Source organism: Artibeus jamaicensis, unplaced genomic scaffold, assembly GCF_021234435.1.
Source record: "Artibeus jamaicensis isolate MK-2021 breed Jamaican fruit bat unplaced genomic scaffold, CSHL_Jam_final contig_1803, whole genome shotgun sequence".
Classification (NCBI taxonomy): Eukaryota; Metazoa; Chordata; class Mammalia; order Chiroptera; family Phyllostomidae; genus Artibeus; species Artibeus jamaicensis.
Window position 1 is genome coordinate 5,230,400 of NW_026521356.1, and position 23,444 is coordinate 5,253,843.

A 23,444-nucleotide genomic window follows, 5' to 3' on the forward strand; every position below is an offset into this window, starting at 1 on the left:
AGGAAACCAGGGCCCAGAGCAGGGGAGTGATCACCCTGAGGTCACACAGCCAGAGGGATGGGCACCCTCCGGAGCCCCGGTTCTCTCCATCCTGCTCTCGTGATCCCCACCCTCACCCTTGTCGGGAGAAAGCAAAGGGTTAGGACAAGGGGAGCTTGGGAAAGCAGGAAGCAATTTTGAAAGAAAAAAAAAGTGAATATGCCCTAGGAAAAACCCTTATTCGAGCCCTTAATCTCACTCCCCAAATATTTTTAAAATCCATATACACAAAAAGTACACCCCAGCAGTGCTTACTGAACACTCGGAAATGCAGAGGAATGAGCGAAGCTTCTGTACAATGGTGGTGAAATATTATACAACTTCCCCCAAAAAACAGTTATAAAGACCACACCACAACACGGAGAATACAGGATAGAACATTGGGGAGCAACCTCTGAGCCAGCAATCCCTTGGTTTGGGAAATACGGTCTATGGACTTAACTCTCAGTACGGAAAAGCTTTTTTCTTTCCTTTTAACAGAGGTGCGCACCGTGACCTTCACCATGTTGAATGGGTGACACGTGTCATTAGAATCTTCCTTCTGCCCAATGACCCACAGGTGTGGGCATCACGATTTCTTTCTCTCCTTTTTTAGTAGTTTATTTTTTCTTGTAACTTTTCCATTATCATTTACTATTTCCAAACCAACATAAGGCAAGGGCTCTTCTTTCTCATTTGTTGATCAATATGTCATTCAAAGTCTTACATAAATATGAATTAGTTGCACCTATTTCTACATTAACAATATGATTTTATTGAAAAGAGAATTAAAATGACAAGAGAATAGAAGATATGAGCTATGTATTTCTTGAATATAGTTTTTTAAATATATTTTATCGATTATGCCCTTACAGTTGTTCTATTTCCCCCTTCATTCCCCTCCACCCTGCACACCCCCTCCCCCACCAATCCCCCCTTTAGTTTATGACCATGTGTCTCAAGTTCTTTAGATTCTATATTTCCCACACTATTCTTGCCCTCCCCCTATCTATTTCCTACCTACCGTCTATGCTACTTATTTTCTGTACCTTCTCCCCCCTTCTCCTTCTCCCACTCCCCTGTTGCTAACCCTCCATATGATCTTCATTTGTATGGTTTGCTCCTGATCTAGCTCTCCTCTTAGTTTGCTTTTGTTTTAGGTGTGGTTGTTAATAACTGTGAGTTTGCTGTCCTTTCACTGTTCATGTTTTTTATCTTCTTTTTTCTTAGATAAGTCCCTTTAACATTTCATATAATAAGGGCCTAGTGATGATGAACTCCTTGAATTTGATCTTATCTGAGAAGCACTTTATCTGCCCTTCCATTCTAAATGAAAGTTTTGCTGGATAGATCAATCTTAGATGTAGGTCTTTGGATTTCATGGCTTGAAATATTTCTTTCCAGCCCCTTCTTGCCTGTAAGGTCTCTTTTGAGAAATCTGCTGACAGTCTGATGGGAACTCCTTTGTAGGTGACTGTCCCCTTATCTCTTGCTGCTTCTAGGATTCTCTCCTTCATTTTAATCTTGGCTAATATAATTATGATGTGCCTTGGTGTGTTCCTTCTTGGGTCCAACTTCTTTGGGACTCTCTGAACTTCCTGGACTTCCTGGAAGTCTATTTCCTTTGCCATATTGGGGAAGTTCTCCTTTATTATTTGTTCAAATAAGTTTTCCACTCGTGGCTGTCCCTCTTCCCCTCTGGTACCCCTATAATTTGGATGTTGGAACATTTAAAGATGTCCTGAAGGTTCCTAAGCCTCTCCTCCTTTTTTTGAAATCTTGTTTCTTCATCCTTTTCTGTTTGGTCATTTTTTCCCTCCTTCTGGTCTACTCCTTTGATTTGAGTCCCAGTTTCCTTTCCATTACTATTGGTTTCCTGTGCATTTCCCTTCATTTCAACTAGTTTAGCCTTCATATGTTCCTCTAATTTGTGACTAAAATCAACCAGATCTGCGAGTATCCTGATCACCAGTGTTTTGAACTGTGCATCTGAAAGTTTGGCTATTTCTTCATCGGCTAGATTTATCGGCTCTGGGGCTCTGAGTTGTTCTTGAGCCATGTTTTGATCTGTTTGTGCCTGTTAGGTATGAGGAGCCGAGCCTTAGTTGTTCACCAGGGCGGGGCCACCCAGGTTGCTGGGTTGTGATGCTGTATGTGGGGGTGGGGGTCAGAGAGGGACAATAGCGGTCCCCTCTGCCTCTTTCCACTCCTGGGGCCTGTGCAGTCTGTCTCACCGCTCGCTCCTTCACCGGTTTATCTGCACGCGAATATGTGACCTCGATCAGCCCTCAGTGGGTCCATGGCCTTGCACCCTCAGTGGGTCCGCCCGCTTCTCCACACCTGGGATCTGCCCACAGCTGCTGGCACACCTGGGTCGTGCGCCCGGGTCAGTCCTCTGGATCTTTCCTGCCCTACCCTGCTCTGCTGCTGGCTCTGCCCCTCTTACCAGTTTGGCTGAAGGGTTCGTTGTTGTCAGACTTTCGTGTAGTTCAATTTTCTGTGGTTTGGCTGCATTTTTGTTGTTAAAACTTTGTTGTTTTTAAACTTGGTTGTGCGAGAAGGCACAGTGCTTCCACCTACGCCTCTATCTTGGTGAAAGTCTCCATATAGTTTTTAAACCCAGAAACATATTTGTACAAAGCCCAGGACACTATTCCATCAGTTACCCTAATAGCCTCTCTCCCACAGAGACTCCAATTTCTGGCCTCAGTGGCCTGTGTCCTGGGACACAGCAGGCCGTCTGGTCCCTGTGCCCATGTCCGGCTGTCCTGGGTGAAGGGCACCTTCAGGTCACAAATTTGGGGGGAATGTTCCTTTACTCAGCCCTTCTACTTCCTGTCTTTGCCCACCCTCCAGGCCCCCCTCCTCGGACTCCGCATTGTACTTACTGAGCCTCCTCAAGTAGGAAACGGCATCTTCGTACCCCCGGTAGTAGTAATTGTGCAGGACCTGCAAGGTGGGCACACCGGGAAGACACTCAGGCTGCGCAACAGCGACAGCCGCTGTCCCCTCACCCAGGGAAGCTGCCTTCATCGCTCTCGGGCTTGATTCGATGGGCTCTTCAAAATGTACCCATCTCGTGTCCTTAACTCTCTGCTAAGGACCGGGAGCAGTTCCTGGTCATGTGTCCATCGTGGTGCCGTGTCAATGTGTGAAGCCAACCATCAGCTTCCCCTGGGAGGGGGAGATGGTGAGGTGTTTATAGCAGAAGCAGAGATGGTGCATTTGGGCCATGTGAAGAGCAAAGTGTGGAGACTGGGTTCAAATCCCAGTGTTTCCACGTATTGCCTGTGTGGCTGTGTGAGTGTAACCTCTTATGATCTCAGTTTCTTCATCTGTAAAATGGGGATAATAGTAATATCTATTGCGGAGGATGCTGAAGGGTCACAAGTGTGTACCCACAAAGCCTTTTCTGTAAAGGCTCAGTAGTAAATATTTGGGGCTTTGCAGGCCACATACAGTCCCTGTCATTTCTTCTTCTCTTTTCGCAGCCCTTTAGAAATGAAAAGTCCATTCTTAGCTCACAGGTTGTACAAAAACAAGCCATAGGCTGAATTTGGCCCATGGGCCATAGTCTGCTGACCTGACATTACACATCAGAGTTTAGTTAATATTCCTATCAGTGATTCTGACATCACTGCATTTTGCAGGGGAGAATATTGGGGCTGGGAGCCCTAGGGGATTTGTTCAAGATCCCACAGCTCATTAGTGAAAAGGCCAGGACATAGGTTGAGGAGGAAGTTTAAGGCATCATTTGAGGGGAGAAGACACAGAGGAGACAGAGTGGGCCCCACAGACTCCCCTGTGGCACCCCAGTCCCTGCCACCATCCCCATCCCCTACCCCCTCTCTCTCACCATCAGGTCTGGGGGGAACAGGGCATGGGTCATCCTGGTGATGTTCTCCAGGGAGAACTGGAAGGAGTAGTTGAACATGCGGAAGTCATTGAAGATGGCGGGGCAGTCCCGGGGGCAGATGTCCTGCTGCCCACTGAAGGTGGAGATGGTGATGGCGTCAGTCCAGAAGGAGCAGGGCTGCATGCCCGTGAAGCCTCCATCGATGTACCGCTGTGGGAGACGGAGGGAGAAATGCTCACATGGGGTCAGAGGGGGGTACACCAAGGAAATGGGTCCCTCAGGACAAGCCTCGGGACCAAGGTCGGGGTGGGTGAGTGGTGTGCCCAAGGTCACAGGGTGAGCCCACAGTGTCTTCTGGACCACCCTGCTCTGTTCCTGCATGAGCTCCCTCAGTCATCTTACTGGTGCTGAGATGGGCTCCCAGGCCTCTGTGGGGGAGGAAGCATCGTACACTGCATAGAGCAGAAGCAGATGTTCCCCGTCACAGCTACCCATCTCAGACTACCCCTCCTGGGGTCACTCAGTGGCTGAGGGGAGGCTTGGGGAATGGAGTTCGTCCCCACGGCCTGAGGAGGAGGAGCACACATGGTGGGTCTGAGCAGCTTGGGAAGGGCTCTCTCCAGGTGGCCACAGTACTAACCTGCCCCCGCGATGAGGTCAGGCCCCTTTGACACTCTTCAGAGCACCCCTGACTGGCCCCCAAGTCCCTTCCCCCCGGGGCTCCTGTTTCCTCCACTATGAATAAAGGTGCACAGATACTGAGGCTCCAACTCTCTGGGGTAACTGAGAAGTACGTGGCTGACATGCAAGCTGGGCTCCGTCTGCCAGCCGAGCCTCAGTCTCGGGTCTCATTTTCTCTACATATGAAATGAAGAGGGGGCCATGGCTTAGACCCTCCTGCTCAGGCCATGGTCCAGGGACCAGCAGGGGACCTGCAGGGCACCAGCAGCTCGGACATCAGCCAAGGCTTGTCAGAGGTGCAGGGTCTCGTCCCTGCCCCAGGCTAACTTGGATGCATTATTTTACAAGATTCCTGAGGGAATCTTGGGCACATTAAAATTTGGGAGGCACTAGTCTAGATGACCCCGAAGGTGTCTACCATTCAAGGTTTTGGGTACCAGTATTGCAGGGTCTGTATTTTTTTACTTTTTATTTATAAAAATTTGTTATCCTCACCTGAGGACACTTTCATTTGCTTTTATAGAGGGAGAGGAAGGGAGAGAGAAATATCAATGGGAGAGAAGCATCAATTGGTTGCTTTCCAACCCCCAGACCGGGGATCCGGGCCAGGACCAGTGACCCTACACATCTGGACCAGGGGTCTTATAGGCCCGTGCCCAAACTGAGGATGAACCTGCAACCTAGGTGTGTGCCCTGACCAGGAACTGAATCTACAACCTTTCAGTTACGGGACCCTCCAGCCACTAAGCCACACTAGCCAGGGCAGGGTCTGCATTTTATAGTCTCTTCTGAGTCTGTGAAAATCTGAAAAGCCTGCAGCGTCTTGATTTGCCAGGTTCAGTAAACAATTGGTGTGTCCAGACGGAAGCCCAATCTAGTTGGGAAAGTTCATCTTAAAGCCCCAGAAACCTATGTATGCTGGGAATGCCAAGCAGAATAATATAGGAACCTTTCCAAATCGTATTCTTCCCACTGAATTCTGAGACCACCCCTCTGCCCTCTCAGATGTGGGTCACAGGGGCTCTGGGGCACCCCTGGATCCTGGCTCACCCCCCTCCCACATTGAAGCACTCACCACACCACGGTAAGTCGGGGGGATGAGACCACAGTACACAGGGACAAAGCAGCTGCAGTAGAGGGCCTGCGGGGGAAGAACAGGGCTCAGATGCCTGAGGCCACGGGGCCTTGGGGCGCCGCCAGCATGGCCTCCCTTAAACCCAGGGTGGAGGTGCTGCCTTCCTCCCAAGTTTAGTCCCTGTCCTGGCCCTAATCAGCTGGGTCCTTGGTAACCAAGTTGGTCAGTCTGGGCCTTGTGTCCCAGCTTTAAAGGGAAAGGGGAACCTCGATGATCTCCAGGGCCCCTTCCAGCACTAAATTTTCATAAATCCAATGGCATTCAACAAGCATCAATGTATATCTGGCTTGGGTCAGGCCCTGGTCTCAAGGGAGGGTTTGATGCCCACCTTGGGAATGCTGAAAGAGGGGGACTAGTAAGCAAGCAGGGGTGACAGGTGCTGTGATGGAGGTGAGCATGGGCACTGTGGCCCCAAAGGAGGAGCACCCAACTGAGGGGGCTGTGGGGCAAGCAGAGGATGAAGGAAAGTTCCCCGGCAGCAGTGGCTGGAGTCTTCTTAAGCGGGTGAAGGGGAGTGAGAAGGAGAGAAGGGCCTCCCAGGCAGAGGGCGTGGCAGGCACAAAGGCACAAAGACCTGCTGTGTGGTTTGCTCTGGTTGGCGGGGATAGAAGTGGAAGGTGGTGGAATAAGACTGGAGAGAAAAGTCATGAAGAGCTGGTGCTAACCAACCCAGGTGGGTATGAGGTGGGTGGAAGAAGTACCCATGCCCATTGTCTACTCATCCTCCACCCCCAGGATCACGGCCAGGCCAGTGTGGGGATGTGAGGACATGTGGCAAGGGGCTTGTATTCAGGGGAGGGGCGGGGAATAAAAATATAAGATAGAGGGTCATGCAGCTTAACCCCTTTGTCATGAATGAAAATTGGGTATATCCACCGCATTCTCCAGCAATAGCAATTCACAGCTAAATTTTATATTAATGAGGTTAGAACAGTACACTGTCAGAGAGCACTTTCCAAAGTGATAACCCATTTAGTGATAATTCAATCCTTTTGTCAAGGACCATTGGACGAGGGAGGTAGAGAGGAAGGCTGTAGCCACAAACTGGAAGTGATTAAAACTGAGAGGCCCTAAAGGAGACAAGGGACCTCTGCTGGTAACACTCAGCTTCTGGGAAGCTCCACGATTAGTTCCAGGGCACGGCAGAGGCAAAAGGAGGGGCTGAGCCCCTGGGGACTCTGGGTGCTGAAGTCTTGGGTATGGTGACCATGTTGGATTTGTCTTGGGTGTTTCTCTGTCCATCTCCTCTGACAGTGTGCCTGACACAGAGAGATGTCGGGAGGGTGAATGGAGGGAAGGATCAGGAAAGCAGAAAACAGATGGAAGGGAGGAAGACAGGTAGATCATCCCAGGGGCCAGTCAAGAGAAGCAGGACCAGTTAAGCCTCCAACCTCTCCTCCCCTGCCCCACTCCAAGGCCACGCCCCTACTCTGGGCCCCGCCTACTCCCCTGCCCCGCCCCCGCCCCGCCCCGGCCCCGCCCCCTTGCCTCGATGAGCTCTTCTTTGGACCTGTACTCTGAGACCACAACACTCTCTCCATCTGTGAGCCGGGTGAGGGCCACATGGAGCTTCCCGGTGGCAGCCTTGTAGGAGTCCTCAGGCAGGGCATAGTACAGAAACTGCCTCATCATCTGCACCATCTTGCAGGAGGGGGCCAGGGGCCCCAGGAAGTATTTCTTCACTTCAGCCACACCCACATTAAGGAATCTGAGGTACTCGCCTGTGGAGAAAGCAGAGAGGAGTGGGAGGTCAGCGCCCGGCGACGGCGATTTTTCATCTAATCCTGCATCCAACACATGGAAAAATGCAGAATTCTAAAGCAGGGAAGGGCTCAGGTGCCCACCTGCCATTCTGCACACGAGGAGAGCAAGGCACTGAAAAATCAAGTCACCGCCTCTGGAGATCCCACAGCTGGTCAACATCAGAACTAGACCAAGGCATCCTGACTCCATTCACACTGAGGCAAAGGACCACCTTCCCATCCCAAAAGAGCTTTCCCCGGCTTCCCGTCACCGTGCCTGGCAGGCTACCACTGGACTGCATTCTTCTGGAGTCTCAGAGGCTTTGTCCTATTAGAGGTTCCTATCAAAACATGACGCAGTTGAAAGCCCTCCCCAAGCGACACCCTGGCACACTGATTTAGTGCCAGCTAATCTGTGTGCAGGGCGGGGTGCAGGCCTTGAGGCAGATGAATTACGGGGGTGGGCGGTAGAGATGGGCGGTGAACTTTGTCCTGAAACCATGGCGTCATCTTCCCTTTCTGGCCCCCGGAACAGGCTCCAGGTGAAGAAGGCCCTGACCCGTGAAAGACAGCTGTGCTGCAGGCGCCCCCGGAGGGGGAGGCAGGCCTTCTGGGGCTCCGAGGGCAGATGTGTTTGTTGTTCAGGGGTGTGGCAGAAGAAGGTGTAAGCACCCCACCCCCGCAATCTCAGAATCTACTGGGGAAGTTTGGGTTATAGGCTTACTAAGAAGTACTATGAAGTAGGTATTTCTCTCCTCACCCTACCGACCAGGAACCTGAGGTTCAGAAAGGTAATATAACTTGCCCAAGACCAACTACCTGGTAAGTGGACAAGGTGGGATTTTGACGTAGATGATGTGTGGTCCTGGAACCCATACTCCTTCCACTCAACCAAGCCGCAAGTTTCCAGAGCCAGGCCTATTCCTGCAGCTTGCTGATTGCTCTATTTTCTACCTGGTGGGAACTCTCTGGTAAAGTCAGGACTGAAAATAGCTCTAGAAATAACTGCTAAAATTTTAAAACAAATGTTTAACTGTAAAACATCCTATATAGAAGAACTTTCTTACAATCAGCATCATGTAGCAATGGCTACTGGGAAAACGTGTAGTCATGAACTCTCTGCCACTAGAGGTAATCAAGCAGAGGCAGGACAAGCACCTCAGTCAGAGAACTTATCAAAGGGATTCCTGGATGGGCAGTTAGGGTTAAGGTTCTTCCTAATTTTGAGATTCTGATGTTCTCACGGGAGCCTGACAATATGTCTGGGGAAGTTATCACAGTGAACATTGTTTCTCTGTTTGCAAATAGAGCAGCTGTGGCACAGAAAGTTTAAGTGGTTTGCCCAAAGTCCCACACAACAATGCGGGGACAAACCAAGGCCACCGATGCTCTGCTCCTCTTATGTTTTATGGTCCACAGGTTATTCCTCATTAATCCCGGAGGTAGATAAAATAAGGAGCTTCCACATCACTTTGCAGATATAGAAACTGAGTCAGAGAATCACTAGGTTCCCTTCCTGAGGTGAGACAGCCAGGCGGGGTTTGTTTTGACTCCCACCCCACCTTCTTTCTCTGGGTGTTGGGTCTATCCGAGGCTGAGCAAGGCCTGAGTTTCCATGGTGACAACCCTTCTCACCATCATTTAGAATCGCAGCTGCATGTGTGTAGTAGGGACTGTCTGAGCAACAGAGCATCTTAATTTCACCCCCTCAGAGGGGAGGGTGCTCCTGGGAGGTGGGAAGCATCTGCGGTGTTAGCGAGGTCAGCTTTTCCATGCGTCAACTTGCACAAACGACATTTTCCCTTAAGGGAAGGTGGCGGCCAAACCACCAGCAGGTAATGAAACAACTGGACATCTGGATACCAAACTGGTGGGTCACTGAGTCTACAAGACCAGCTGGGATAGGGAGTCAGACTAGGGTGGGGACATGCTGTCTTTGGAATTCTTAATGAGCAACTTGAAGTGGTCACAGAAGGGTCGGTGGCCTTTCCCACAGGGCGTGGGAGCCAGGAGTGACTCGGTCAGTGTGCTCATACAGTCCTGGACTGTCGGCAGGAGGCACTCACTGGGACCAGTGGAAGGAAATGTGTTCCTATTGCATAAGAAATGCATGTCCATTATGAGGAAATTTTTTTAATACAGATAGCAAAAAGAAAAAAATTTAAATGACTCAGAATCCCTTCACCCAGAAATTAAGTATGTATTTTATATGTATTCTTACTTACAAGAATACTTTTATGGAGTCAGTTTATTCATACTGTTTCGTGATTTGCTTTTTCCACCTAATAAATCATGTCTTTCCCACCAGTAAGTCCCCACTTACAACCTAATTTACAAGCAGCATGGAGAGCTACTCTAAGGTTATAAGGTTATCTATCGAGTGGGTCCCCAAAAGGGGTTGGCCGTTTAGTTTGGCTTCTTGCTTTTATAAACAGTGCTGTAATTAATACTCTCATGTTAAATTCTTTGCCTGTGTCCTTTCTTATTTTCCTTAGGATGGGAGTAGAGGTGGCAATGCTAGGTCAAGGGCATGTGCATAATTAGTCTTGTAATGCTTGTTTTAATCATGGCTTTTTATGTTACCCAATTACAATCAACTCAGCTATTCAGGGGTGGTGGTGGGTGAGAGAGACAGAGCAGTGGCCAAAACAATAGAATTGGTATAGACATCTCCAATACCCTTACACCTAAAAGCAGCGCTACCTGGAAATTAGCAATGCTCTGGCCAGAATCATGTAGGCAGGGAGGGAAGGGACAGGAGGTTGTCTGATTTCTCCCACTCAGGTGCCCAGTTTAATATCCGTTCCTGCTGCTCAAGGGGGACGCATATCAACAAATGCCTTTATCTCTGCTTCTCCTTGCTTCCCTTCAGGTCTCTGTGTGTCTCTGTCTTCAGAGTCTCTCTCTCTTCCCCGCCCCCTCCCCCAGCTGTGGGAAAAACAACTAATCTGGTTAGCAAGTCTCTGTTGGTAGGAAGTCAAGTGTTAAGCATAGCAATTGCTGGGTGCTGCAAGGAGGGATAAATTTAGCTTGCTTCTTTGTGCATCTCTGTACTTCCCAGCACCTTCTTTCATTTAAAGGCCTCCTTCCAACCCGCAGGCTGCTGGCCTCTGAGACAGTGTCCCACATCGACCATGGCAAGGCAGGATTTAAAGACAGCACCTCAGGAAACTCAGGATTGGCTGCTTCCACCCCCAGCCCACACTCGCCATGTCCTTTTGCACCTTTGTATTATCTAAGGGTGGTGAGTTTGTCTCCCAAGCCAAAAGGGAGATTTTCTGAGGGCTGGTTTGTGGTCCTTTCCCTCTATGGCCTACCGTGGTGCTTTGCCCGTAGAAGGCCCTTCAGAAGCCTTTGCTGTAAGCTGGGAACTCCTCAAGGGCAGGGATGAGCCATACTCACCCCTGCCAACCATGACTGATTGGTGGGTGCCCAATGTTTGTTCAGTGTGTGAACAAAGGAAAAGGAAAACCTGACAGGGAGGTAAAGCAAATAATGGAGATATTCACAAGGAAGAGCTACTAGACTTAATCACCCAATAAAAGCTTGAAGGCAAGATCATCTCTAATGAATGGATAGAAGACAAAGTTAACTATATTGGTAAGCATGGCAAGTTCACCAGGTTTTATGAGTCTGTAGTGCTAAAAACTCCCGTAAGAAAACAAACAAACAAATAAATAAGATCCTCAGGGAAGTTTATTTGGAACTTGAGGTCATTTGGAAGCTGCTTCAACCTCAGCCACTCAGGGTCTTTTACTGTTTTCTATGGCCAGATCCATTTCTTGGAAAGAGCTCAGGCATTGGAGTCAGACAGACTTGGTTCAAATCCCAGCTTTGCTACATGCTCTCTGGGCCATCACTGGCAAGTGATATAACTTCCTCCAGCCTCAATTTGCCACCTATAAAATGGGACTAATGGTACTTACTTTACTGGGTTGTTACGAGGCAGGTGGTATCTTAAGTGCTCACATGTAGTAAGTGCTCGATATTGGTATGCCAGTGACTCCCCACGTGAGCACAGGAACACCTTCTCAATGTTTCTGCCTGTCAGCTTTCTCACCTGAACAAGGCACCATGCTCCCTGCCCCTCACCTTTATGAAGGTGTGCTGAGGCTCACGAGTGGATGCAAAAGAGCAGAGTTAAAGCACTGTGGAGGTGAGGGTGTGTACCCTGTTTCAGAGTGTGAGTGTGTTTCCTGGTGCCACGTAGCACAGGCAGGGGTGGCCAAGGCATTTCTCCCCTGGCAGCATGGGGGGTCCTACAGATCTAGTGAGGAAAGTGGGGGCAGAAAAATCACTGATGGGGAAGGAAAGGGATAATCAGATGTGTGTTTGTCTTCTTTATTTGCTTAAGTGCCTGATGTCTCTCCCTTTGTGAGGGCAAGGATGGTCTCTTTCTTGTTCATCCCTTTGTCTCTAGCACCTGATAAAGCGCCTGGAACTTAATAAACATGAATTCGCACTTGAATAATGAATACATGAATGAGCCCCAGCAATGGAAGGAGGACACCGAGATCCTGACAGAAAAGCAGCTATTCAAGGTGACTCAGAATAAAATCGATTTCTCTTTTTCCATCCTCCACAAGGCCTCTTACTAAGTGAAAAATCCTAGAAAGATAGGCATTTGGTAGCTGACAATTTAAATGGCTGGGGATCCCATTTAGAGGGTGCCCGAATTAGGTCGGCTGTGTAGGATGGATCTGCCCTGGGGGATGGGACTCTGGGGCCTCAGTCTCCAGCGGACTGGTAGCCTAGCAACAACCTCAGGCTCAGCCAATCACAGCAAGACGCTTCTTGAAGGAGCGCAGCGGGCACTGGGGAAGCAGGGACGCAGCAGCCCCTGGAGGGATGAGGGTGAGCTGAGCTGCGTTCCCAGGAAAGACCAGCGATGCTCAAGAGTCCCTGAGATTCTCAGACCTAGAAGTCTGCTGCTCCCGCCTGGTCCCTAATTGTAACCTGAATTGCAGGCTGCATTTCCCTGTGGGTATGTCTTGACTGCCTGACTCCACTGTACTAATAATTATTATTATCTTAACAACGGTGGTTCACTCAAGTAGGTTTTCACACTTACAATCTCAGTTTATCCTCACAGTGACAGCAAGCCCCTGTGGGGCAGAGACCCTGGTTATTCACTATTTCATTATATCCCCAGCTCTGCAGGGGCATTGATGGAAAACAACTCAGCTTCGGGCTGCAGTGTCACCACAGGAAGACCCACAGAGACCCTCTGGGGCAGTGATTTTTCAGTCAGCGAGACTTTGCTCAAAGGAAAGCTTAAGTGGAAACCCAATACACCGAACAGCGAAACACAGGGCTCTTCCGGGTTGGAACCAAGCGAGAGTCAGCCCTGTCTGCCCCACTGCGCCCTGGGAAGGAAGCCCCATATGCACAGGCCTGAAATCTCTAGAATTCTAGGAGCATAGGTCAAACCAAAAACACTACACTAGACTAATTCTCTCATTTTAAGGGCAAGAGATCCAGCTCAGAATGAAGGTTAAACTCCATAACCATGGCCAAATGGCTGGCTGGCTGGCTGTTTGGATGGATGGAAAATGAATGAAGAGTGGATATACCCTAGGTCTCACAGTCCATGTTAGCATAACCCAGAATGTATGAGAATGTACGAGAAACTCATTTTTCTACTCTGTTCTGAATGCATTTAAGGCTTTAGCCAAAAGCAAAACAACTCTGACCTAGTAGGCACTTAAAAACAGTAACAAAATATTACTTTTTATGGATAGTAACAATCTTCCACACATACCTTTCTCTAACCCTAGGAGTTTACTAAGACCTGGCTTTAAAAGTCCAGATTGTCTAACATCATGTTGCCATGGAAACAGTAGCGCCTCCTACTGGTTCATCTCCTGGGTTCCTATCAAGGTGCTTTGGATGTGCTTTCCCAGGACCTGGGCCCTCGCCCAGTCCCTATGTGCCCCTCCCCCAGAATCCAGGAAGGATCCACCCAGCTTTCCACTGAAGGATCAGTCAAGGGAGGAAATGTATCTAGAAAGTTCTCTGGAATCTCACAATGTTCTCAGGGTCATTGCCCCTGCTTTTTTCTTTCTATTTTCTTTGGTGGACCCAGAATTCCCTTTGAGATTCTACTTCGAGGTGGAAACCAACACCGGCCTCCAGGCTGTGGCCCACCTACCATCCTACAGATGCTCCCTGACCTCCTGAGGGGACACTGGGCTAATTGCAGGAGCTATGAGCGAGTCACCCTCCATTCTTAAGAGTTGTTTTAGGGGTGTGTGTGTGTGTGTGTGTGTGTGTGGTCAGGCACCCTCCAGGCAGGGCTCTGCTGCACAGAAAAAAAGGCCATCTCAGAGCACCTCCTCATCCGGGATTTGCTCAAATCCGGGTACCACTGCTGAGGAATACCCATGCCTCCCCCTTTCAAAACCATGGTAATTAAAGTTCATTTCTGCTGACTGGAGTTATTGACTGTTCCCTCTGTCTAATACTTCGGCTGGTTGTGTTTCCTACTTGCATCTTTCTCTCTGTTATATGAGGCCTGGAGTTCTCATGAAACCCACCCCACAGCCTCCTGCTCTTACCAGCTACCACTGGTTGGTTCCTCCTTGGTGCTATGTACTGTGCTAGGCTCTGAGGCCTCACTGTCTAATTTTCACGATACTCCTTTGAGGTAGCTGCTATGTTTATCTTCTCTTTACAGATGAGGAAACTGAGACTTAATCAGTAACTTGCCCCAGGCCCCAGGAAGACGGCAGACCCAGGCCTTGAAGTCCTGAGGGTCCCAAAGCTGGTGTTCTTCGTACCACAGCTCACTGCCTCCGCAGAGGGATGCGCCCTCCATCTCTCAAAACCTTCGTCCCTAACTGTGAGGCAGGGAGATCGACCTCCTGGATTTAGTTCAGGTGCACCTCCTGCGGACTTAGATGTCCCCAGAGACAGGGAGAGTTCCATAGAGCAATGGAGCCCAATCCCATGACCCAAAGCCCCTTCTCAGGCCATGTCTGTCTCTTCTCTCACAGTAAACACACACGCAGTGCATGATCCTGCTTTCCACCACCTACTCACACTTTTTTTAAAACCGTCTATGCAGCCCTCACCCTAAAGCCCATCTTAAGATCTGGGCCTCCTCCTGAAAGCCTTCCCCGATCATCGCCCTCAGCTCTCCCCGTTCACTGTCTGCTCCAGTTACCTCAGGCTCTCTGGTCAGCTGCATTCCTGGATGACAGGGCCTGTATCAAAAACACCCTTCTCCCCTATTATTGCCTAGCTCGGTGCTGAACACTTAGTGGGTATCCAAGAATGAATAAATTATTCAATGTTCTACAAGGAGGAGCTATTTCTGTTTTGTACCCCATTATGCCCCTAGCATCTAATTCAGTATGTGGCCCACTGTAGATACTTAATAAATGTTTGCTTAAAAGCCCTGGCTGGGTAGCTGAATCGGTTAAAGTGTCATCCCAATTTGCAAGGTTGCTGGTTTGATCCCTAGTCGGGGTACATATAAGAATCAACCAATGAATGCATAAATAAGTGGAGCAACAAATTGATGTTTCTCTCAAGTCAATAAGTTAAAAAATATGTTTAAAAATGTTTGTTGAGACTTCCGCCAAGATGGAGACGTAGGTGGAGGAACCACCTTGCCTCTGTGCACAACCAAATCTAAGAACAACTATTTTTAACAGCAGTCACAACCACGCCACATGGAAAATCGACAATACAGAGTCCAAAGGACAACTAGATACTCAGCTGGACCGGTACGAGGAGCGAAGCCAGCAGCGGAACAGGTTAGCAAGAAAAAATTCCCGGGTGGTGCGCGGTGAGCACGCAAGCAGCCGAAAGTGCTGATCGAGAGCGAGCTAGCTATGGGAGCACACAGGGAGGAGGCGCGGCAGGTGGGTCGGTCGGTCGCGCATTTACGTGCGGAGAAACCAGTGAGAAGGGAAGCCTGCGCAGGGCAGCAGCCTCGCACAATTCAGATCGGATAAACAAGCCCGAGGCGTGTGGTGTGACTGGACAGGCTGGGCTAGCGGAGAGGACCGCCATTGCTCCCTCTCTGACCACACCCCCCCACACAGCGTCACAAACCAGCCTCACAAACCAGCGACCTGGGTCTCCCCATCCTGGTAAACAACTAAGGCTTCGCTCCGCTTACTTAACAGCACGAATAGACCAAAAATGGCTCTAGGATAACTCAGAGCCCCAGAACCGATAGATCTAAGCGATGAAGAAATAGCCAGTCTTTCAGATGCACAGTTCAAAACACTGGTTATCAGGATCCTTACAGAACTGGTTGATTTTAGTCACAAATTAGAGAAACATATGGAAGCTAAACTAATTGAAATGAATGGTAATACAAAGGAAACCAATAGTAATGGAAAGAAAATTGGGACTCAAACCAAGGGAGTGGACCAGAAGGAAGAAAAAAATGATCAAACAGAAAAGAATGAAGAAATAAGAATTCAGAAAAATGAGGAGAAGCTTAGGAACCTCCAGGACATCTTTAAACATTCCAACATCCGAATTATAGGGGTACCAGAAGGGGGAAAGGCACAGCCACCAGTGGAAAACTTATTTGAACAAATAATAAAGGAGAATTTCCCCAAGCTGGCAAAGGAAATAAGACTTCCAGGAAATCCAGGAAGCTCAGAGAGTCCCAAAGAAGTTGGACCCAAGAAGGAACACACCAAGGCACATCATCATTACATTAGCCAAGATTAAAATGAAGGAGAGAATCCTAGAAGCAGCAAGAGCTAAGGGGACAGTCACCTACAAAGGAGTTCCCATCAGACTGTCAGCTGATTTCTCAAAAGAGACCTTACAGGCAAGAAGGGGCTGGAAAGAGGTATTCCAAGTCATGAAAACCAAAGATCTACAACCAAGATTGTTCTACCCAGCAAAGTTTTCATTTAGAATGGAAGGACAGATAAAGTGCTTCTCAGATAAGACCAAATTCAAGGAGTTCATCATCACCAAGCCCTTATTATATGAAATGTTAAAGGGACTTATCTAAGAAAAAAGAAGATAAAAAAGATGAACAGTGAAAGGACAGCAAACTCACAGTTATTAACAACCACACCTAAAACAAAAGCAAACTAAGAGGACAGCTAGATCAGGAGCAGAACCATAGAAATGAAGATCTCATGGAGGGTTAGCAACAGGGGAGTGGGAGGAGGGGAAGGGGGGAGAAGGTACAGAAAATAAGTAGCATAGACAGTAGATAGAAAATAGATAGGGGGGAGGGTAAGAATAGCAGGGGAAATACAGAATCTAAAGAATTTGAGACACGTGTTCATGAACTAAAGGGGGAAATGGTGGGGGAGGGGGTGTGCAGGGTGGAGGGGAATGGAGGGGGGAATAGAGCAAATGTAATGGCATAATCATTAAAAAAAGTTAAAAAATGTTTGTTGAATAAATTAATAATGAATGGTAAAAAAATGAATGAGTGAACAATTTGAATGGAGATCAAAGAGTGTCCTCTCTGCTGGGCTGACAGGAATCTTTCTAACTCAGCCGGATGTGGGGTTGTGAAGAGCAGACACAGAGCAGTGTGCTCTGTCAAGCCTGGTCCTAACTCTTGTTCCCACACAGATGGACACAAGACCCGGAGCTGGCACCAAGCAGGAGACTCTCATATGTGGTGGTCTTGGGAGGGTGGAGTCGGGTCATCCTCAGCACCATGGGTCGACTGACAGGTTTGTACTGTTCATTTACCAGTTTTCCCTGTAGCACTGGAGACGCAGCTCAACTGTCTTTGCTGAATCTGATCTCACAGTGAAGCAAAGAAAATGCTATTCTAATACTCTTGAGTGAGCTGGTTTAAAAATGGATCTAAAATGCAGTGCAGGATCCTGGGTTGGATTCTGGGGTAGAAAAAGAAGATTAGTAGAGAAACTGGAGGAATCTGTAGTTAATAGTGATACACCAATGTTGATGTCTTAGTGCTGGTGGATATACAGAACTCTCTGTATGTATCAGCAACTTTCCTCTAAATCTAACATTATTCCAGAAAAATGAAAACAATGAAGAACAGACTGAACAAAGCTGTCAGACACACAGTGCTTGCTTGCCACTCCGCCTGGGCTAGGGACTGCCTGCGGATGCTGGGGAAGGTGTCCAAGTGCGTCACCTGCATGGGATGCTTCCTAGCAATCAGATGTTTCTATGGTGAGACCAACACATTCAGAAATTTTGCCAGATTTTCCATTCAAGTTTCTTCTCATTAATATTCCAAAGGATTGGCCCTAGCTGGTGTGGCTCAGTGGATTGGGGGCCGGCCTGTGAAGCACATAGTCTTGGTTCAATTCCCAGTGAGGGCACATGCCTGGGTTGCAGGCTAGGTCCCCAGTAGGGGGGTGTGAGAGAGACAACCACGCATTGATGTTTCTCTCCCTCTTCCCCTCAGTCTAGAAATAAAATAAATAAAAATCTTTTCAAAAAAGAGTCCAAAGGATTGTTTGGAGAAGAAAAATATCTTCATCTACTTGGCTGTAGAGGCGAAACATGTAAATGCAAGTGACTTTGAATTGAAAGATAGCGATTCCACCATGGACTCCCAGCCCCACAGTGCCGGTATTTCTATAGCGTGTTATAAAAAGTCTTTTTCGTATATGTCATGTCATCTGATCTTACTTTCTTGATCAGTGTGCAGAGGATTGCCTGGCCGTGGAGTCTGGCAGGACAACCTGACCTGGACAACCACAGCCGTCATGGTGCTTGCCTTCTGAAATCATGATCAGGGCGGGTGCAGAATGTAGACATTCAGCGAGGTCCCAGGCCCGGCTCTGTCATAGACACCTGGGCAGTTATCTAATTGTCCTCAATACCTGTTTCTTCCTTTGGTACAAATGGGTCTAGAGGTAGTATCTACTTGATGGAGTCGTGAGAGGGTTAAAGTGAGTGATTCCCGCAACGCACTGAGTGCAGAGCCTGGCACCTGGTAAGTGCTTGGTAAGTATGCGGCTGCTGTCAGCATGACTCTAAGATGGGCATCAGAGCAGAGCACCTTTTACAGAAAACACCACCATCTCAGGCAGACAAATAACTCTGGGAGTGATTTTGCTTTTAAATCCTCATCTGAGGATATGTTTACATGTTGTGGACCGCTCTTCCTGGTTTCAGGAATTGTAACTCTATCCCCCATGGCTGAGGATGAGTGAGTGACCTCCAGAATGCGAGCCATAAGAGACAAGGCTTGTCTCTGGGAGCAAATGCTGCCTCGGTTTCCTCCCTGCCCCCAAAGCATGGTCTGTGTTGTGGACGGGTAGGTCTCCTCTCGGAGGAGGGGCAACCTAAGCCAGACTCGGTCACCTGGGAGGCCATCATGGAAGGACTCGGTGGGGAGGCTGCAACAAAGGACGAGCAATAGACCCGTGCCCCCCGGCTATGTGACATAGCTGGAGTCCCCAGCGCTCTGGGAGAAGCGCTTCCTGGCTCTAATCCCCCTAAGCCTGAATACCTGATGGGGAGGGGTGCAGCTCCTTGCCTTGCTAGAGCATGTCAGGGGTGGGGGAAAATCTGGCATCACAAAGAATTTCTGAAAAACCTATGAAATCTGCTCTGCTAAGAGTGCTTTCATTCATATGTTAAGGATTCGAGCAGGAAACCCTAAAGTTTCTGCAAAACTCCCTTCATGACAGACTCTGACTCACACTAAGCCCTCAGATTTCTTTGAAATGTTATCTACTATTTGATCTTTGCCACCCTGTATTCCTGTGTGTTACAACCCAATAAAAGCTCCTGGAGGAGGGGGCTGGAGGCCTTTCCTTTTGAGGGATTAGCCACCTCTCCTCCTTAAGTAGATCATGTCTTGTTTACTTTCATCCGTGGTGGACAGGGGGACTTGTGGGAAAAGTTGCCCCCTCATTTACTGATGAGTGGGAGAGAGAGAGAGAGATCAATTGGTGGCCTCCCCGAATGGGGATCAAACCCGAGACCTAAATCTACCCTGACCAGCAATTGAATCCACAACATTTTGGTGTACTGGGTGATGCTCCAACTGAGCCACCCAGCCAGAGGTGGGAATGATTTTTTAGTTTACTTTTTATTGTATTTTCCCAGTATCATTTATCTCCATTACGCCTCCACCACCCCCTCCCTCCTGCAATCACCACACTCGTGTCTGAGTCCATGAGTAGAAATGATTTTTGCTGAAAACTTTTTGATTCTGAAAGTGTACCCAGCAGCCAGGGAAACATCTTTGCCTGGGAAACACACACATACACACCCTTGTAAAATGAAAAAATGGAGGTTTCCATTATGTCTTAGAGAACTCTGAACAGACTTCCAGCTCGAGCAATAGAGCTAAGTTAAAAAGAAACCTCCTCAGCTTCAAGAACCATAGCAACAACAAAAAGCCTGATTAAAATAAAATAAAATAAAATAGACATGGCTGAACTCACAAGAAGAAAGAGAAGGAGGGACTGAAAGCCCCCACCTGGGGGAGAAGCCTGGAGACACGTTCTCAGACTGGCCTTGGGGCTGGGTCCCGGGCCTTGTGAGGGGAGTTGAACAGGAGCCCTGCTAACGCCAGGACCCCCCACCCGACAGGGAATGGTGCCAGTGGCTTGTCTCTGCCTGGGGCTCTGGGTGAAAAAACAGTCTCCCATAAGAGCTCGAGGCCCCAAGTCTGCCTCGCTGGTGGTTTAGAGCTTGAAGTGGCACAATCTGCAAGGTAATTACCGAGAAGATTGGTCCCCGGTTGGTGGTAAGTCTGGGGCACCTGGCCAGGGCCGCTGCAAACCAGCTCAGATGGGTTCTTCCTCGGTCCAGGCCACACAGGATTCCCACAGGAAAACCAAATCCTTGTGCAGACTACAGCTCACGATTAAAGTATTAAAATTATTAGTCAGACCAGATTGGAGCCTGGGATCTTTGCTTTAAAAAGCTTGGTAAATTCTATAGGACATTCTTAGTTAAGTTTGAACAATGCTGCTTTACCTATGCTTTTCTATTTCAAGATAATTTTCTCTTTACTCATTCATCCATTCATTCAACTTTCATTCATCAAAGACTTATTTTTTAACTAGTATTTGCCAAGCACTGTGTCAGGAACATCCACGACCTCTTTTGGCCCTCACCACAATGTCCAGGGGTGTGTTCCCACTTCAAGCTACAGGTGGGAAAAATGAGGGCAAGGCAGGTCACTGGCTGGTCAAGGACACACAGCAGCTATTGGCAGAGCCGTTTCCTGTCCGGAAGGGCAGCTGCCTTCCTTCCTGAGAATTCAGCACACGTGCTCCGCAGGGATGCTACACCTGCTGTCCTCCAGCCCGGTCCTTCTCCTTCCTGGGAGCTGCATTCTCCATCAGCCCTGGGGCGTCTTATTCCTTGACTGAATGACAAGGGCACATGGGTGATTGAGGAAGGGAATTATCCGAGCCAAGGTTCTCACAGAGGTAGTCTTGATCTGTCAGTCTTGGCTGCTTTGTCCCAATGGGCCTACTGCCCAGAACACACCTGAGCCACCTGCTAATGACAGTAACTTCAGCTGCCCTTGGCTCCAGTGCCCCAGGAAGCCTTTGGTCACTGGCATAGCAGGAGCTGCCTGAAGCAGTGCCCGACCAGGTGTGGGAGGCAGACAAAAAAACCTGTGGCATCTTCCACCCCCAGGGAGGAGTCATGCGGGTGCCCATGTTGAAGGGGCGGGGCCCCACTGCTCCATGACCTGCTCATGTGCTTTGAAATGTTCTTTAGAAGCCCAATTCCTGTCCAGAAGACCTGCCTTCCGAGAAGGCAAGTGCGTTTGTGCCACAGGGCTGTTGCGCCTGCTGGGCTCTCAGCTGGAAACATGGAGCCCACCTGGCTCTCCCTCCCCTTCTTCTGCCTCAGCCTCCCCGGACAGCCTGCCTGAAACTTCACCTTTTAATCACTCACCACACCCTTCCCCTGCTTTATTTTCTCCTTTGAGCACGTATGCTGACACTTTTTGGCGATTTATGGCTTGCTCTCACCAAGAGAAGGCTAGTTCCGTGCGGGCAGACAGCTGTCTTGTTTGGCGCTGGAGCCCCAGCACCTGGAAGTGGCGGCCTGTTTTATCTTTGCAATTCAGTCAGAATCGGGTCCTCAACCTCTTTGTCTCAAACAGACACTTTCAAATTTAAAAAAATCACTGGAACACTTTCTTTCAATGAAATTTTAGGAAACAAACCCACGCATGAGACAGACAATAGCCGGGCTACTCTTGCTGGCCCCAGGGCTTCAGCACGTCCTCTCGCTGCTCCCCTGCTCTGGCCCCTCCCGCCCCATGGAACCCTGGGGCTCCTCGGAACACAGTTTGGAAACCACTGGCCTAAGTGTGTTCCACCTCCAACCAGTCACTTCCTCTCCCAAAGTCTAAATACAACTATTTATAAAAGCAAATGAGTTGGACTCACTGACCTTCCATCTATGACATTCTAGTATTATAAGTCATATCCATAACTGCAGAAAATTATTAAGAGCTGGGTAAACCCCAAAATAGAAATTGCAAAGACACATTCATTGGCATGCCTGCCAACGGCCAGCAAGCGTCAGGAGTTTATCGAGCTACTCTTATTTGAAGAGCAATTTGTGGGAGCCAGGGGACCCATAAGACCTCAGATTGCCCAGCCAATGTAGCTGATGAAATGAGAAACGGTATCTGAAACAATTAAGGCAGCATAGATCACATCAAGTGCTAGAGCAGGTGGATGGATACTGTGGCCAAACCGGAGAGGAGGCGATATCTCTGGAGAGGAGAGCAGAAGGTCGTTCTAGACAGGGGACACAATGGGTGCTATGGCCCACGGCCCAGGGCCCCCAGTGGGACTGAGGCGCTTATGCCCCCACCTGTCAGGAGGGCAGCCTGCCAGCAGCTCAGAGCCGAGTCCTGCCCCAGCCAACAGACTGGACTTGACCTCATGGTTGTGGAGGAGAGGTTTTGGTCCCAGGCAGAGAGAGTCTCTCTATCAACATTGTGTCACCAATGATTGTTATTGTGGCAGAGACTGCTAGTTGTCCCCAATATACATTTATTCTTCTTCCTTAGTAATCGAAGTCCCAATTTTTAGCTGGACACATGGCCTCCCAAAATAAAGTCTACATTTTCCAGGCTCCTCTACATCAGGTGTGGCCACGTTCTGATCCACAGGCTGTAGGGTAACATGATGTGTGTCACCTCCAATGCCTGCCCTTAAAGGGAGGAGAGAGGTGTGCCCCCCTCTCCCTCCCCCACCCCCACTAGCTGGAATGCAGATGTGGCGCAAGCCCTCTCGATGGTGAGCAACACAATGGAAGGAACCTGGGTCCTGACTAGGTGGAGCCACCGCACCAGCCTTGGGGGGCTGGGGGGACAACGGCCACATAAGTAAGCAGTGCTCTTCTGTTTCATTAAAGTCTCTGCTATCCCAACCAATGCAGTTACAACATCAATCCCTTAGTTTGCACAGCTCATTCATAGGGACCACTGCCGATTCCCAGAGTCAGCCATGGGGGAGGGGAGGCAGGAATTATTCTCTCCCATTGAACAGTGGCAGAGCTGGGGCTCAAGGTGTCTTGTCCCAGGTCACTCGCTGTTTGCAGGACCAGCTTTGGTCTGCACCTTTCCTCCCTCCTTGCTAAGCCTCACTTTGAAAGACCATGTGCCAAAAGTGTGTGTGGCAAGCTAGGCCCAGGATTTGACCGCAAGACACTTTTATAGCCCTTGCTCTCAGAGTCCAGAAAGCCATATTCCTAGTCCGTGCTTTCCCCCAGGGCAATGCTGGTCTCCAAGGCTGTCAGAACGCCAAGGATTTAGCACCTGCTGGGGGTCAGGAGGAACACAGAAGAGGTGACCTCTGAGGTTGGCCTCAGAGGATGAGAAGTCATAACAGAGGGAGAGAAGAAAGGGGACAGCTTCCTGGGGGGAGAGGGAGCAGCTGGAGCAAAGGCACGGAGACTCGGAGCACCCCGAGACCACTGTGCAGTGGGGAGAGAAGCTCCCAGCCCGGCTCACCCTCAGCCCCGCCCCTTAACTGTTGGATTTGGTGTTCGCTGGGGGAGGTTGGCGTTGGCATTGTTGAGAAGGCAGGGTGAGATGTAT

At 49.1% G+C, this 23,444-nt stretch overlaps 1 protein-coding gene across 1 annotated transcript in view; it reads right to left on the minus strand.

Annotated features, from left to right (window-relative positions):
• PNPLA1 (patatin like phospholipase domain containing 1) overlaps window positions 1-23,444 on the minus strand; it is a 40,912-nt gene that overhangs the window by 9,422 nt on the left and 8,046 nt on the right. Inside the window, 4 exon segments of the mRNA XM_037146247.2 lie at window positions 2,907-2,967; window positions 3,875-4,084; window positions 5,631-5,696; window positions 7,179-7,411. Of these exon segments, the coding sequence (XP_037002142.2) occupies window positions 2,907-2,967; window positions 3,875-4,084; window positions 5,631-5,696; window positions 7,179-7,411 (570 nt within the window).